The following is a 16,267-nucleotide window of genomic DNA, read 5'->3' on the forward strand; positions in this document are numbered from 1 at the left end:
ACCTGACTTATTCAGGTATCGTACTAAATTTGAACTTTAAAAAAAAATTACTCTTGTTTACAGCTTAGAATGTTCTCAAAATCTTGTTACCCTCATCGAGGCAAAACAGTTTTCACGGGAAAAGCATTGCCGAATTAAGCGCAGAGCAAACACAAACGATCCACAAGACATCATAGGAGCTAATTTATTGGAAACACTATGCTGGTACTACTAGCCATTCTGGAAGAACAACGACACTAATATGTTCATGGTGTTCATTGTTGTGGCCATGTTACAAATAAGAGTGACATACTTTTCATGTATGGTCAACTAGACACCATAAGACGTTTTATATTGAAAACCACGTATATGTATATCTTTTCCTTCAGGAGTAGCAATATTAAGATTTTCAACATGGAGGTTGTGATGGCCATAATATGGACATCATATTGACACGAATTTCATTTAGAATCTGACAGATATAATACAAGGTCTTCTTTTGAAACCACCATTTCAATATATCTGTTTGTTGAGCTATAGAGAGATTTTCAAGATATACGCTGTATCGGCTATAATGGAGATCAGATTGTCACCAATTTTCATTTTCGATCAATTAGTCGAACAAAGAGTCCGTCTAAATGTATTTATTGAGCAAAGTATTGTCGTTTTGCAACCAAGTAAAATTCTACTACTTTTCGAACAAACACAATAATTGGAATATATACTGAAGCAGGTGAAATGCACACGGGAAAATGGTTGTTTTGTAAGTGGTATAGCTATATGGATAATGACATGACAGAAAACTTGTTTGCATGTTTTATATCTTTCCAGATCATAAAGCGTATAATTAACAGTTGCAATGTTCGATTAAATACGACGTAAATTCGAGAAATAGTTTGTTTTTGTTTTAATAAATTCACTAGTCTTAGCAATTAAATAATAGTCTTATGCATTGCGTTTTTTCGTCTTAATGTGTGAAAGCGGATATCTCAATACTTACTCTTTCTTTTTTCTCTCTTTCTTCCTGAAATAATATAATATTGTTTTATATTAAAATGCAAGTGAAATGCGGGTCGTTAATTCCAGATATTATCCCACAATAGCGTTCATTTAAATTAAATTAGTACGGGGACTGTCCCGTATTTTAAACTACGAACTTTAAATTTCCGTCCAGTCCTTATTTTGATGAGACAAAAACATTTCCCTTATTAAAAACTATTTAAAACTATTTAAAACTACTAAGTACATACAATACCTCTAAATGTTTAACAAAACGTGCAAATTTGGTACTTAGACACAACATAACAGAGAAATAGACAGTGATTTGTCAGTGACGAATATAATCTCCATAACTGGCACAGTGCCCTCCTTCATAATACAACAAATGCAATGACATCCAAATGTGCACTTTATAATGTTTCCGTTTTTTTTTTTTTTTTTTTTTTTGTTCTTTTTAACTAACTGAGCCCTCGAACGGCGCAAATAATATTAAAGACAAACTAGCACCATCTGATTCGAAATATTTGACAACTTGATTTCATTCTCTTTCACACGAGATTTCATATTGGAGTGGACACTTATAGTACATAGTAACATTTAAATAACTTATGGCAAACTAGGAGAATTAAATTCAAATTCAAGAAAGTACATTAGAGCATTCAACATTCGTTACATAAGCATTATGAAGTTCGCGTTATAGAGGGTGAGATTTATAACAATGATACATATTTGAAAGAGTATTCATGCAATATCCTGTGCCCTGTGAGCGAAGTATAATTATGTTATAATAAATATATATAATGCATGCACTTCGATATCACGTTTATATGTTCCACTGGACAGTCAAATAAAGAGCTTTGTCTTGTTGCCCGTATTTCCGTGCGTGTTGGATTGCATCATAATGGTAACAAATGCATTCTGTTTTTCTTGCCAAGTTCTCATATGTTATACGCTTGTCACACAAGGATGCCTAATACGTGGTTGAAAATGAGTTGTTGTTGTTTTGGGTTTAACGCAATTTCCTGGCACAGGATAGGCAATACATTGCACTAACTATCATTGGCGGAGAACGAATCCGGAAGAAAAAAACAAACAGACGAGTACCATCGATCAACGATAACCTACTGGAAGCTCTATGATATAACCACATCGGCTAAGGCCGAGACTCGAATATTTCGGACAGAGGTCATCTGTAAAAACAAGCGCTTTGGACCACTCGGTCAACCGGGATTCCTGCATGAGAATAAATAAGGTAATAAATCGCACAGTCATGCTATCAATATCTTTTTCGCCTCTCAGTTTCCATTGAGACTGGCTGTCATTGTAACCGCGTGATATCTCATCTGGATAATTATCTAATATGAGAGATTCAATAAACAAAATAAGAGATTCCTGGTAGAAGGAGAGCATAATGAACAGAAAACATTGTAAAAATTGGCGAGAAATGTAAATTCTACCTCCACGGTGGCTGTCAGCCCACTTTCACCGTTCTTTTCACTACGGATCCCATTGCAATTTCTTTCTACATCTAAATTTTTAACAGTGTTATAAAGAGGAACTCCGATTAGACTAAAATGGAAATAAAAAGCAAACCAGAACCTTTCACTACCAATTCAACCAGAATAATAAAAAAACAACTGTGCACCCTTCCTTATTGCTTATTACAAATGTTTGATTTTACCACTATTATGATGAAATGCAAATTTAGTCCGATGTAGAAACGTGTGAAATATGTCAACAGGAATAACAAAATATAAAACATGGATCAAAAACTCAATACCCATCTTAAATTATGCTTAGTATTTCTGTATGACATATTGGTATTTAAACAAAGATCATTGTTCTCAAACGGTTTTTTTTTCTTTGTTTTTGCTTTCTATATATTATCATGCCCATAACAGCAGGATAATTGCCATTTGAAACTTTCATCAGACGTATGAACAAACGGTCTCATTATATTCGATCGAGACAACACATGAATTTGCATTTATCCTGAACGTTTAGACACTAAACGAAGAAAAACAACTTCATTGTATAAATGTGTTTCTTACGTCTGCTGTTTTAATAAAATCACAAACGTGTATGCACCTGAACGTCTCTTAATGAGTATGCAGTACAGTTCATCTATATAATATACGGTCTATCTATACACCAAAATCAACCAAACATTAATGTATACATATATGCATAGTGATGTCTCAATATTGGACGCTCTGTATATCCACACATAAGTGCCTATCTGTGTGTGTGTCTCTCTCTCTCTCTCTCTCTCTCTATCTCTCTCTCTCTCTCTCTTTACATGTATAGGTTAATGCATTTGTATAGGGAAATAGGAACGAGTTGTTTAGATGGAAATATTGCACGACCTTGGTGGTGCAATATATCCATCCGATAAAACGAGGTCATATTTTCCCATAAAAATGCCGTAACCTATTTATTATATGCTCATTTGTTTATTCTTCCTAAGGCTTAATTATGTAAAAAAAAATACGCTACACGAAACAAGATAACTGAATGTTTGCCGTATTCCAAACTAAATACACAAGCGTAGATTCATCCTTATTCAACAACAACATCATTAATGCGCATTTAACTCCACCCTGATAAATTTGAATTTAATTGCGCGCTAGACATAACTTTCGAAAGATTATTGCGTTTAGGTCTACTTAAAACTGAAAGTTGGAATCCTATTGTGAATAAATGTGAATTGCAACAACTTTTCCATTTGATCTGCAATGAATATATTTTGGCATTTTTGTATCTTCTACGACATTTTGTGATTATGGACTGGATATATGTGCCAATTCTACATGATGTACATCATATTTCAGCGGAGATGGAGCAGCGTGTTGTCATCTGCAAATGTGTTTCTGTTCTGCCATTGAATGTTTTAATTCATAATGTGGAAAAACATGAAATCATTCAAAAGCAATGATCAAAACGACGCTATGGAATCTAATGTTTATTTCATTTTGAGTGCAGTAAGGAGCATGTCATTGTATTTGGAATATAGTTGAAATAACAATACAATTTCGAAATGCGTAATCAAGCTTGGGAACCCATGACATGGCTCATGTAATTCGGATTTGCAGAACTAAGAAAGTATATTTTGAGGACATTCAGGATGTAAAACTGTAAAATTCTAAGTATATTTTTTTGCCGTTCTTATTAAGAGTAAAGGAGACATATTATGCCTTGTAACTTGCGTGCTATTTGTAGGTACCCACCAATTTTATGAAATCTGGCGTCTATCGCCAAAAATCAAACAAATATTGTATGAAAAAGTTAACGCGGAATGTAGCAAAGTAGCTGGTATGTGGCCATCCACGAAACGTGCTTTTTTCATTCAGAAAGAAATTTAGTCAACCAAAACGTAAAGCATCTGCTACACGAGTGTACATGATTTGTTTACAAAGTAGTTCCAAATACACTATTGGGCACATGTGTCCTGCACGTGAGTGCAATATGAAGGTGTGCAATATCGTAAAATACCGAACGATTCTGATTATGTAATATTAACGGAGAAAAATGAGCGTATAATAAATGCATGTATCCCTTCCATATCACACAGATTGTAGAAGTCGCAGCATACAACTGAAATTATGTTTGAAAAATCTTAGGGGAGGATATTATATAATTTGAAACTTATTTAGATATATTTATGAGAAGAATTAGTTTGAGTGTGTCATAATATCAAGGACAACATGTAGGTTTAGGGATATATGAATCAGCGAATGTCGCATTGGGTAGAAGTGATGAAGAAACGCAAACAGTAATTCAGTTAACAAGTTATATACAAGTAACAGACTGCTAGGTTAGCAGAATTCAACAGTAGAATAAAGTAGCATTCTACACTCGGAGTAAGAACACTTTCGCAATATGATTTCTCAGCTAAAGATAAGGTACCTGATTGCCAAAGATCAGAACATCTTATGCGTCTCTTAATTATTTAATAGGGATAAGCTTGGCAGAATCAGCAATAAATGACATAGAGCTTATCAAAATGAATGGTCCATATTACTCCAAAATAAAATCAGATAGAGGTTATGGTGACCCAACTACTGCATTGCTTTCAATGAAAAACTGTGACCATGATGTCTTTGACATAAAATCATTTCGAATAGCTACTAACTTTATTATATTGTTTGTTTTCAAACCTACAGCAGTCCTAAATGACGTGCCATTTCCTTAAAACTAAGTGAATTTAGGAAATTATAAGACGTGTATTTATCCGTTGAACATAGGAAGGGAAGCAAAAGCAGCAATTTATGAAAAGTTCAACAAACACTTTATAATATATAGTGAACATTTAAGAGATACTTATATTAATATGAATTAAATCCAAAATAATACTAAATGCTCCATCACAAATATAAAATACAGAATGATTAGTAATCAATTTCAATAGTCTTGATTGTTATGATATTCCGAGGGTCTTGAAATTCCTAACGTGCCAAAATTATTGAATGTCCTGATGCACCACAATATTGCAATCCAAGCTCTCGTTGAATTATTTTTCACCAGTGCCAAGATATTTTTTTATTGTCCAAACCTTCAATTGGTACCTTGTCTTTGCATTCAATAATTAAACGAAATAATTATTTTAGAATTGTATATGAACACAGTAGTACATTCTGATTCACAAACATTGATATGAATAGGTATTTAAATTGCTTTAACTTAACCTCCCTTTATATACTTATACCGATGCTTTGCAACAATAGATTGTTCTGGATAACAAAACTTCTGATAGAAATTTCCACAAAGTCTTGAACTCAAATTGGAATAAGCTTCTTGTTTACTAGTTATAATCATGGCAAAACTTAAGCACAATCAGGCCAAACGTCAAGAACGCTTATCAAATAAATATACATAAGGTCATGATCAGTAATAACCCCAGTTTGACATGACCATATGTTCAGCAGGAGAAGCCATCAACATAATTTACCACTGTATCGGCCATGTTGGATGTCAAAGCAGCATCATGTTAATCAGGGATCAATTAGCTCAAAAGATAAGTGTGTTTGCAAAGTTTTGTCTAAGTACTTTAGGAAAGGTATCCATGAAAACCTTGATATATGGGATTGACCACCAGATGTAATGAATAAATTTTACTCCCTCGGATAGGTTTTCTTTGCTATGTGTGAAATTGATCATGCAAAAATAAAAATAAAGGGAGACATTGTATTTTGTTATTAGCATGGATCTAGATACGTAACTAAAGTGTACACGATACAGCATATATTTTTTTACGATGTATCATTGAGCGGAAGTTTTGACATGAATGTATCGTACCTTTAAAGGTAGACCTGACCTGACACAGTGTCTTTATATGTTGCATCTAAAGAGCTAAAAAGTGCATATTTAGTACGTATTGGATAAAATCACGAATATTAATACTCACTCGTTCTTTTCTAGCTTTTTCTTCCTGAATGTATAAAATAAATGAGATATTAGACATGGTGAGGGTGCACATATTTGCAAATGCATTACCTGAACAGATAGATAAGCAATAATAAAAAAAAAACACTGTCGGGATTTTCTCGTGTTTTAGTCTCTGAATTTTAACTTTTCTTTCTTTATTGTATCATGCTGACATAAACGAGCAACGCGCTACATAGATTGCTGCCATGCATTGCATCTAGTTATTTAGGTAAAATGTGGTTATTAAAATATAACCACAAAAGTATAAACGCATGATAGTTTCGCTAAAAGCATGTGGTAAAATCTTGCAAACAGAATATAATACCATAAACTTCCGCGATTAATTTGAAATGAGTAACCACATAATAAGTTTGTCATACATTCAAACTTTTCCGTCTTTTCTTAGCCGAAAGGGATACGGAATAATGGGCTAAAAGGTTAATATGTAACTTCAAATTCCGTTGGCACAATGTGAATATGTATACGTCCAGAAACAAACAAGCAAACGTTTTCAATAATTATCATCATCTCATGAAACGTTCTGGTTACTACGGTACATACAACGACGAATCATCAAATCTGCACTTTCTGGTTGGACAGAGCAAACAAATAATCTTAATAGACCCAAGGTAGTGTTTTAGTCCAAACTGTCAATGAGTACCTTGTATTTCCATTTAATACTTTACATAAATAATAGTTTTATAAATTTATCTTAACACAGTAGTAAACGCTGATACCCCAAAAAACTGATATGAATCAATATTTAATATTTTTTTTATTTGACCTCCATTTAAAATGCGTGAAACCATATTATGTAGCAATATATTGTTCTCAATAACCGAACTGACTGATGTAAGATTCCACTAACTATTAAACTCAAATTGGAACAAAAATATTGTTTACTAGCTGCAATCATGACAAAAAGACATACACAATTTTTAATCACCATCAAGACAAACATCAGGTACGCAATACAAATAAAATATACTCAACAACATAAATAAGAAAAAGTCCAAGTTCGTACGACCATTTGATCAGCAGGAATAGCGATCACAAGCTTTTGCCACTGCGACGGCAATATTGGATGTCCGAGGGGTACCATGTTCATCAAGGATCAATTATCTCAAAGGACAAGTGGGTTTGCACAATTTCATGAAAATCACGTAAGTTATTTAGGAAAAGTATCCATGAAAAACCTTGAGCTAACGGATAGATCAGCAGAGATATTTAATACATTTTCAGAGGCTCAAACAAATTTTCCTCAATGTGTCATTAAGCGCACTTTCATCTATGACAAGTTTTGCCATAAATATAGTAGAGGGGTGGAGTATGTATACTGGACGATGTCTGATAGACTGCACAACATACGTTTTAGCAAATTTGCTATGAAATATGTACATTTTGGACAGTTTACATTTATAGATAGGCCAATTTTCACCATATTAATTTTGATTGATGTGTATTAAAGAAGATTTCTTCAGATCTGAACATTAATGTATCTACGACCATGCTTATTGTTGAGGACGTCTCATGATTTTGAGTCGCACCATATCATTCAGTAAATGTTTTAGAACTTTGTCTTTCACATTTCAATTGGTTTAGGATTGCTTTCATGTATGTGTTCTGGAGGAATATGAAGAAATTAGATATCAATAATTATACTTTCTTTTTTTCTCTCTGTCTTCCTGAAAGAATATAATGAATGTGATATTAGCAACCGTAATTTAAACTTCACTTATTTCCTCCCAAAATGGAGAACAGACATGCATGCACATATTCGTAAATGTAAATATAATGCAAGTTATTGCTTGAACAGAGGATTTGTGCCTCGTATTTATATATCCAAATTCCAACTTTCTCTCATTTCTTTATTTGGAAGAAATAGCAATGCACCAAACACAGTGTTTCCGCCATAAAATACTTTTAAATGATTAGCTAAGAGTGCATATTTTGCAACTTAGATACAAACTGTATACAAACAGATTTTCGGTGACTAGCATCATCTCTTTTAATTGGTACAGTGCTCTGTTGGTTACATGGTCACAATAAAGGAAAACATTCCCGACATCAAATACTAGAGTTTGTGTTTTGTTTTACTTTATATTATTGCGCCTCCAGACTGTACATACAATATAATAAAAACATGAGAGCCTAAATAAGAACAGGTGTGCACTGTAGGATACAATTACTCATAACGGTATGGATCGTAGTAGAATATATTTACCAAATACCTTTTAGCGATGATATAGTAGCTTATGCAAAAATTCATGATGTGTAAGTATTTTTTAAAACATATGTATTAATACTTATTCTTTATTTGTTCGCTCTCTATTCCTAAAAGGATATGATGAATCTGATATTTGACACGGTGAAATAAACTTCGCTTATTTGCGCTGAAAACAATAGTGCACACAGAGGCTCATATTCGCAAATGGGAATACGCTGTACGTCATGACTTGAAACGATTATTCAAGAATTATGGTGATTTTAACTAATCTATAATAGGGTACTCTCGTATTCAAAACTCTGAATTTCAGATTTTCTGTCTTTTCTATACACTGAAGAGATAAAAATTAAGGAGATGCAAAGTTTTCCGCAATATAATACTCCTAATTGTTTATGAAACGGTACGGCCTGATGCTGGTTATTGCTAGAAATAACATGTCAGACATCTCAGTTTCAAATATATATTTGTTACAGCCTGTCCCTTGTTCTTTCACTCTTTTCGCCTTCAAACGGTTAGAGCGTCCACCTCGGATGCTGGAGTGTTTGATCCCCGGCCGAGTCATACCAAAAGAGTTTAAAAATGGTACGAACAGGTACCTCGCTTGGCGCTCAGCATTAAGGGGTTAATGTTAGGGCTGGTCGGCCTGGTGTCAGGATAATGTCACAGGGTGGGACTTCAGGCTATATGTCTGTGGTATTATGCCCCCAGTAGACATCACTATAAACTGCCACACTGCAGACATCGTACCAATATGACTGGACAATTGTTAAAGCAAAGTTTAAAAAATCCAAATCCAAAGTCTGACATGTCACGACAGACCCTAACAAATATGATACTGAGATAATTAGTGGTGGCGGTGAGGGATTATATATTGGAATATGTATCCACTGTGAAATATTACTCAGCTGGTTTTGTAAACCATTCGCGCGGTAATCTCGTGCTGTCGTGGATGGTATTAACAATTAATTTAACGACAACTGTTGCAGGGTGTTATAACCGGAAGAGTAAATATGATCCACGTAAACTTGAGATGAACGTTAGTCCGAACAGACGTCGGTTCGGATCAAGCATATGTCAATGATATATTCGCGAGAGTGGCGTCAATGACTTTTACGACGACCACCCGATTTACACAATGAGCAATACAAACGGCTCATTCAAAGACATAACTGCTTGTGACATTGTGGTACCAAGGCAGATTCAAATTATTTGTACATCAGCATATTCAATGATATTGTACGCCATCACTGTGTAGACTATTGGCACATCAGCATATTCAATGGTAATGTATGCCATCACTGTGTAGACTATTGGCCCATCAACATATTCAATGGTATTGTACGCCATCACTTTGTAGACTATTGGCGCATCAGCATATGCAATGGTACTGTACGCCATCACTTTGTAGACTATTGGTACATCAGCATATGTAATGTTATTGTACACCATCAGTTTGTAGACTATCGGTACATCAGCATATGCAATGGTACTGTACGCCATCACTTTGTAGACTATTGACACATCAGCATAGTCAAGGGTATTGTACGCCATCACTTTGTAGACTACTGGCACATCATCATATTCAATGATATTGTACGCCATCTCTTTATAGACTATTGGTACATCAGCATATTAATGACTTTTGAAATTTATTCCAAACCAGTATATACATTTGGAGTAATGATATGACATCTGGGATTATTTGGAATATACATCACAATGCTGTAATTTTGAACTTTCTCATTTGTAGTCTAGTTAAATGAATTGTCTGTTGTATTTTCCTTGCTGAATTTGTTTATATTTTTAGTTCGAGATCTAGAGTCGTAACAACGGCAATGACAATATTTTCAAGATGGATGTCATTGTGCCATACCTTATGTCAGAATGACACCATTTCTAGTTAGTACTTATATACTATACGTCGTAAGAAGGTCTTCGGTGAAAGCACAATGTCGACTTGACCAGTCATTCCGAATAAGTAGTTATTTTAAGCTTGTCAAGATGGCTACTGACAAACATATTAGGAGCACTGTTGGCGTTATTTTCATTTAAAACCAAAAAACATCAAAATACGTATTTCAGTGCAATCGCCGTGCTGATATAACCATTGATTCAGGATACATATTGATAACATGATTTTCAGGTTGGCCGCAGTGGCATGCATATTCGAGGTATTATGGCACAGTTAGGACCAACGTATGTTCGTACGACCATCCACTCAAGAGGAGTAGTTATAACAATAATTCCACGATAGCCGCTGTTACGTATTTTATAAAGAGCAACACATTCATTGTCCTGACTGACGGACTAGCAAAGTAAAAGCAAACAGTTGAGCTACTACCGTCATATTTCCAGTGGGGAAATCGAGCGCAAATTTAGATAACACGTATTTGCCGTGAGAGGGAGGATGTAGAATGTATATATTTGACGATGTTCTGTCCAGAGGTTTATACAGTATTTAATATCTATGGAACGAAGTACATGTTATACAATTTACCATTTATAGAGTAATTAGGGTCATCAATTTGATTTCTGTCTGATGTGTTTTGAAACATAGGTATTAGGTACATATAAAACAAAGCTTTCAATTAGGATTCCTTTAATGTTTTAGCGCTTTAGAATCAATTATACCATGGACAACAACGAAGGTCACACACGTACACCTTTCGTTGTTGTGACATTTACATTTTAACAACGACTGGGCTAATTTATACTCAAGATACGCATCCCGTATGTTTTGTTGAATAGGATAAGAAAGCGTTGCCAGTATATCTAAGAATTTATTCCAGACACTGAAGTAAGTTGTAAGGCTACATTTTCCTTCTTGTGATCTTGAAATGAGAGATATAACAAAATAATTTTAGTCACAGTATATATTTATAAAAAGTGCAACTAATTATCATTTCAAGGTTTGTAAAGTTATGGGCCGGGAAGTCAGTAATTTAACAGGATGTACAGCTGGTCGAACAATGCTCTATTATGATAAGCAAATCATGAATCGAAGGTATAATCCGTTAGTCCATAAAAGTGACCATTTGAACATATTTACTAAAGGAAGGGCGCTAGTTATTTTTTTCTGACAAAAGTAATAAATGCGCGATATAGAAACAATAATCATTCCTTGGTCAGTGGCAAACACGAGGAACATTTGGCGAATAATTATTTTTCATAAATCTCTTCGTCTTAGAAATCATATAATAACTGGAAGTAATGCATGATGTGTGCTTATTTATTCAATGCAGTTATAATTGTACCTACTCTTTCTTTTTTCTCTCTTTCATCCTGCAAGAATAGAATACATCTGATATTAGTCAAGATGACATAAATAATACATATTTGCTCCCAAACAAGAGAGTTGATACGCATGCACATATTCGTCATATTCGTCAATAGAAATACAGTGCAAGTCACACTGTGTAAGTCATTACATGAACAAGTAATCCACATATGTTGTCGTTTTAACTAATCTATTGTAGGGTTTGTCTCGTATGTAAATCTTTGAATCGCAACCATTCTGTCCTTTCTTTATCCTGTAATGTTTCAGCGATTAAGTACTTCTGCTTTTGGGCAACAAGTACAGTGCGCTGCTAATTACAACGATAAAAAAAAAACGGCAGACTGCCCATTATCAAATCGGCGCTGCCTCTCTGCAGTTTGTGTTTTATTCTTGTTTCGCTGCATTCTCCTTCAAACTGTGCGTATTATTATCATGTCACTCATCACTCAATTGTCATGTGGACTGATAGAAGAAAAACGAACTACAGTTGCGTTAAAGTGCGCTCAGGAAAGTAGGCAAACAAGAAGAATATTGTTTTATATCGGAATAGTGTAACGGTTTCAAATATTCTTATCTGCTTATTTTATCGTAGACATTAGCAGTCATTCTGTTTTCCAAATAAATGCTTTTTCTTCAGTATTTGATTATTTTTTTTATTTAAAAAATGTTTTATTCCACAAATGCCTGCAGAACCCCTCTCGTTACACTACAGTATATCATAAATGATTATTTCCGTTATGTCGATATCATTTAAAAAAAGGAAACAAAAATGTTGATCAAGCTCATATGACGGCAAATGATTTTTCAGTGCATTGGTACAAGTGCCCAGTGTATGGTTACTTCTTACACAAAATAATGATAAAAAAGTGTTTTGTGGATGTGCTGGTGTGGATATTCTTGAAAAACAAATCATGATCTGATTAGACAACTTGACCAGGATTCCTTACTGTTGTCATCATGGAAAAGGAATACATTATAAATTATGCAACGACGACGCTATTCTACTTAAATGAACATTACACACTTGATACGTATTCGAGAAGACAATCCTCAGTTGATATTTGAATATTAGAAGGAAGGACAAATACAAATTTGCACTTTTTATAACAGTTCATGTTACACTATGAGTTTTATGATCAATCTGGATACACTTCTCTAAAAGTTTTTGGCACCGTCAACTGCAACATTTTTTCTCAAAGCTGATTGTTTCATTTTTCTTCATGTGTGACACAGACTTACACGAGATAATAATCGGAACTGATATATATATATATATATATATATATATATATATATATATATATATATATATATATATATATATATATACAACGTGATAACTTGTACGACTATAGTCGCGTGCACGCAGGCACGTTCGACTATAGTCGCGTGCACACAGGCACGTTATCGTCTCTCTCTCTCTCTCTCTCTCTCTCTCTCTCTATATATATATATATATATATATATATATATATATATATATATATATAGACTGGCTGATATAGCTAATTCAAAACTGCATGATTCTGACGAGAATTCGTTGTAATTTTCCCACCGAAATATGCGGATGCGGGAGGTCGCGGGTTCGAACCCAGGCCAAATCATACCAAAGACTTATAAAAATGGTACCAGCAGCTACCTCGCTAGACGCTCAGCATTAAGTGGTTAGTGTTAGGACTGGTCAGGATAATGTAAATGGGTGGGTCATGACCGCTATATATCCGCTGCATGATGTTTGTACGTCACCTTTAAGAGCAAAACCATTGCGTTTATCACGACATAACTAATGTGCTGAGTACTACGTATGTATTTCAAATATAAAAATTACCCGCTACATAACCTTTACTTGTAGGACAAAGTAAGTAGCTTTTGTTGTTGTTGTTGTTGGTCTGGTTAACGACATTCCTCAGTGAAGGATAGGCTATACATGGCGGCAAGTATAACTGGTGGAGGAAGAACTACGGGAAAAAATCTTTAAGAACCACCAACCCAAGGGTTTCTACTAGCAAGCTTTGTCACATACCAACACTGGCCGAGTCTGAGAGTCGAACCCACTCTGACAGAGGTGAGATGGCAGTGATCGGTAAAGGTGAGCGCTTCAAAACACTATGCCCCTCTTAAGAACCATACTAGTGGAAACCTTATCGCAGTATTACGTTTCATTCAGAAGTGGCAATAACAAGATTTTCAAGATGGCTATATTGGTGCCCATATTTGACCTGTACATCTGTCTAATCTATGCTTCAGCATCGCACACCTAGAATCTTGTCTTTGTACATAAAGTCTGGTCTTACTTTTGACAATTTAAATATTCAATAAACAATCAATTGTTAAAATATCAGGAGTCAGTTTTTGCTATAAATTTCAAAACTAGTGCGTAATTTCATTTTTTAGATCAATGACGGGTCAGATGATGCGATTGTGGTGCATACAGTATCTGCTGAAAATTGCCGATTTGTTTTACATACGGCCATTACGAGGGATACCGTAAGTAACGACTAGGATTGCCTTGGAAAATCACAGTACCTACCGCTGGCATATTATACTTGATGGTGAAAACATTTTGGACGGAATGCTGAGATTGTATATGAATCTGGTGTGCAAAGTGACACCAAACATAACAGAGTGGGGCAATCCATGTACTCTTCCGAAGACATCGTAAAAGTGAAAAACAATGATAACAAACTGGGATGCACGAGATCAAAAGAACGTTTCAACATGAAAATAAAAAAGTAAGGAATATAAAATAAACATTGGGATGCCTTACGTTTCGAACTCGCGACCTCTTGTTTGGCAAGCGGGAGTAATAAAGAAAGTTTCCACATAAAAATAAAAAAGGAAAAGAAATGATACAAAATTGGGATGCCGCGAATTTCAGACTCAGGACCTCGTGTTTGGCTGGCATTAGTCATAAAGAAAGATTCATTATAAATGATGTACCGCGAATTTCGAACTGACGACCTTTTGCTTGGCAGACTTTAATCTAAAAGAACCTTAGTAGATAATGGGGGCGAACCTAGTTTCTTCCAACGTTTCAACGTAAAAACAAAAAGTAAAAAAATAAAAGTAAAAAATTCGGATGAGCGAGTTTCAAAGAAAGATTCAACCTTAAAATCTAAGAAAAATAAAAATTATAACCAGATTAGGATGTTGCGAGTTTCTAATCCGTTACCTCTTGTTTGGCAGACCGGAGTCATACAAGAAAGTTCCAACATAAGTGTATAAAAAGAAAACTGGAAGCGCGAGTTGAAAAGAAAGTTTCAATATCAAACTAAAAGAAAAAAAAAAAGAAAACAACAAAATGGGATGTGCGATTTTAAAAGAATGTATGCACATACAAAATAAAACAGAAACAAATATAAAATATAAAAGAAAAATTCGGATGCCTTGAAGTTCGAACTCTCGACCCCTTGTTTGCCAAGCGGGACACACAAATACACAGATAAATGCGGATGTTTATATACAATATTGCAGCTGTTGAACGAAGATCATAAAGTATCCTTTAGTGAATAGTATGGAGATAGTGGATCAGGATTGTGGTTTCAATTTCATTTTAATCTTGCTTAATAGTTTGCAACATGATGTTAAGTATGCATAATCGATCATTCTGGTCTATTTTATCAGGTTTTTAAAGGAATGTGTAAAGTCTCAAATATAAACACGATATGGGCAACATTTACTGGTAGAGAATGCAGAACATCATATTGTTTGGTCATTTCGAATAACTGGTACAAATATCTGTTTTGCAAATTTTCAGCATGGTTTTAATATTGATAACCACACACATTCTGGGGCATGAATATGATATACGATTTTTCAGAATGCCTACATTTATACAAACAGTACTTTGAGTTTAGTCAATCATAATCTTGTCAAATGTTTCTGCGCAACTTGAATTACTACATTTTTGACAGTATGTGCACAACTAGCAATATCGCCATCAGTCAGTATATTAAATTGTCAATTATGGCATCTATCTTCTCTCTGTCTCTCTTTCCTAATATATATATATATATATATATATATATATATATATATATATATATATATATATATATATATATATATATATATATATATATATATATGGTAATCGAATAATTGACAGATTCAACATTAAAGGACGTATAATGCATTTGGTTCTGTTTCCTATGTTATAAAGATAAATTGTGTATAATGCCGATAAAGGTAGACACGTACACAAAACTATTAATAACATATTCTGAAATCAGGTCTGCTTAACTAGTTATAGACCAATGTTTGAAGACTAAACATGTTAATATAGGCGAGTACCCTTTTTGGAAACCAGTTTGAGTTTCATAGATTACCTCCCTTTCACTTGTCCAAGCAGTCTTTATACA

The 16,267-nt window shown here is 34.3% G+C and overlaps 1 protein-coding gene across 5 annotated transcripts in view; it reads right to left on the reverse strand.

Moving 5' to 3' along the window:
• LOC149774153 (E3 ubiquitin-protein ligase TRIM71-like) overlaps nucleotides 1-16,267 on the reverse strand; it is a 105,761-nt gene that overhangs the window by 7,152 nt on the left and 82,342 nt on the right. For 3 of the 5 annotated variants that reach the window (XM_089945832.1, XM_089945831.1, XM_089945830.1), the window contains 3 exons: nucleotides 11,888-11,911; nucleotides 6,383-6,406; nucleotides 980-1,003 (listed from right to left, as the gene is read on the reverse strand). In XM_089945832.1, coding sequence (XP_089801958.1) covers nucleotides 980-1,003; nucleotides 6,383-6,406; nucleotides 11,888-11,911 — 72 coding nt within the window. Of the gene's footprint in view, nucleotides 1-979; nucleotides 1,004-2,435; nucleotides 2,507-6,382; nucleotides 6,407-11,887; nucleotides 11,912-16,267 lie in introns of all 5 variants that reach the window. The other 2 variants (XR_016417067.1, XM_089945833.1) reach the window with 2 other exon arrangements.

This window comes from Sinohyriopsis cumingii, unplaced genomic scaffold (genome assembly GCF_028554795.1).
Source record: "Sinohyriopsis cumingii isolate HCF-2022 unplaced genomic scaffold, ASM2855479v2 utg000426l, whole genome shotgun sequence".
NCBI lineage: Eukaryota > Metazoa > Mollusca > Bivalvia > Unionida > Unionidae > Sinohyriopsis > Sinohyriopsis cumingii.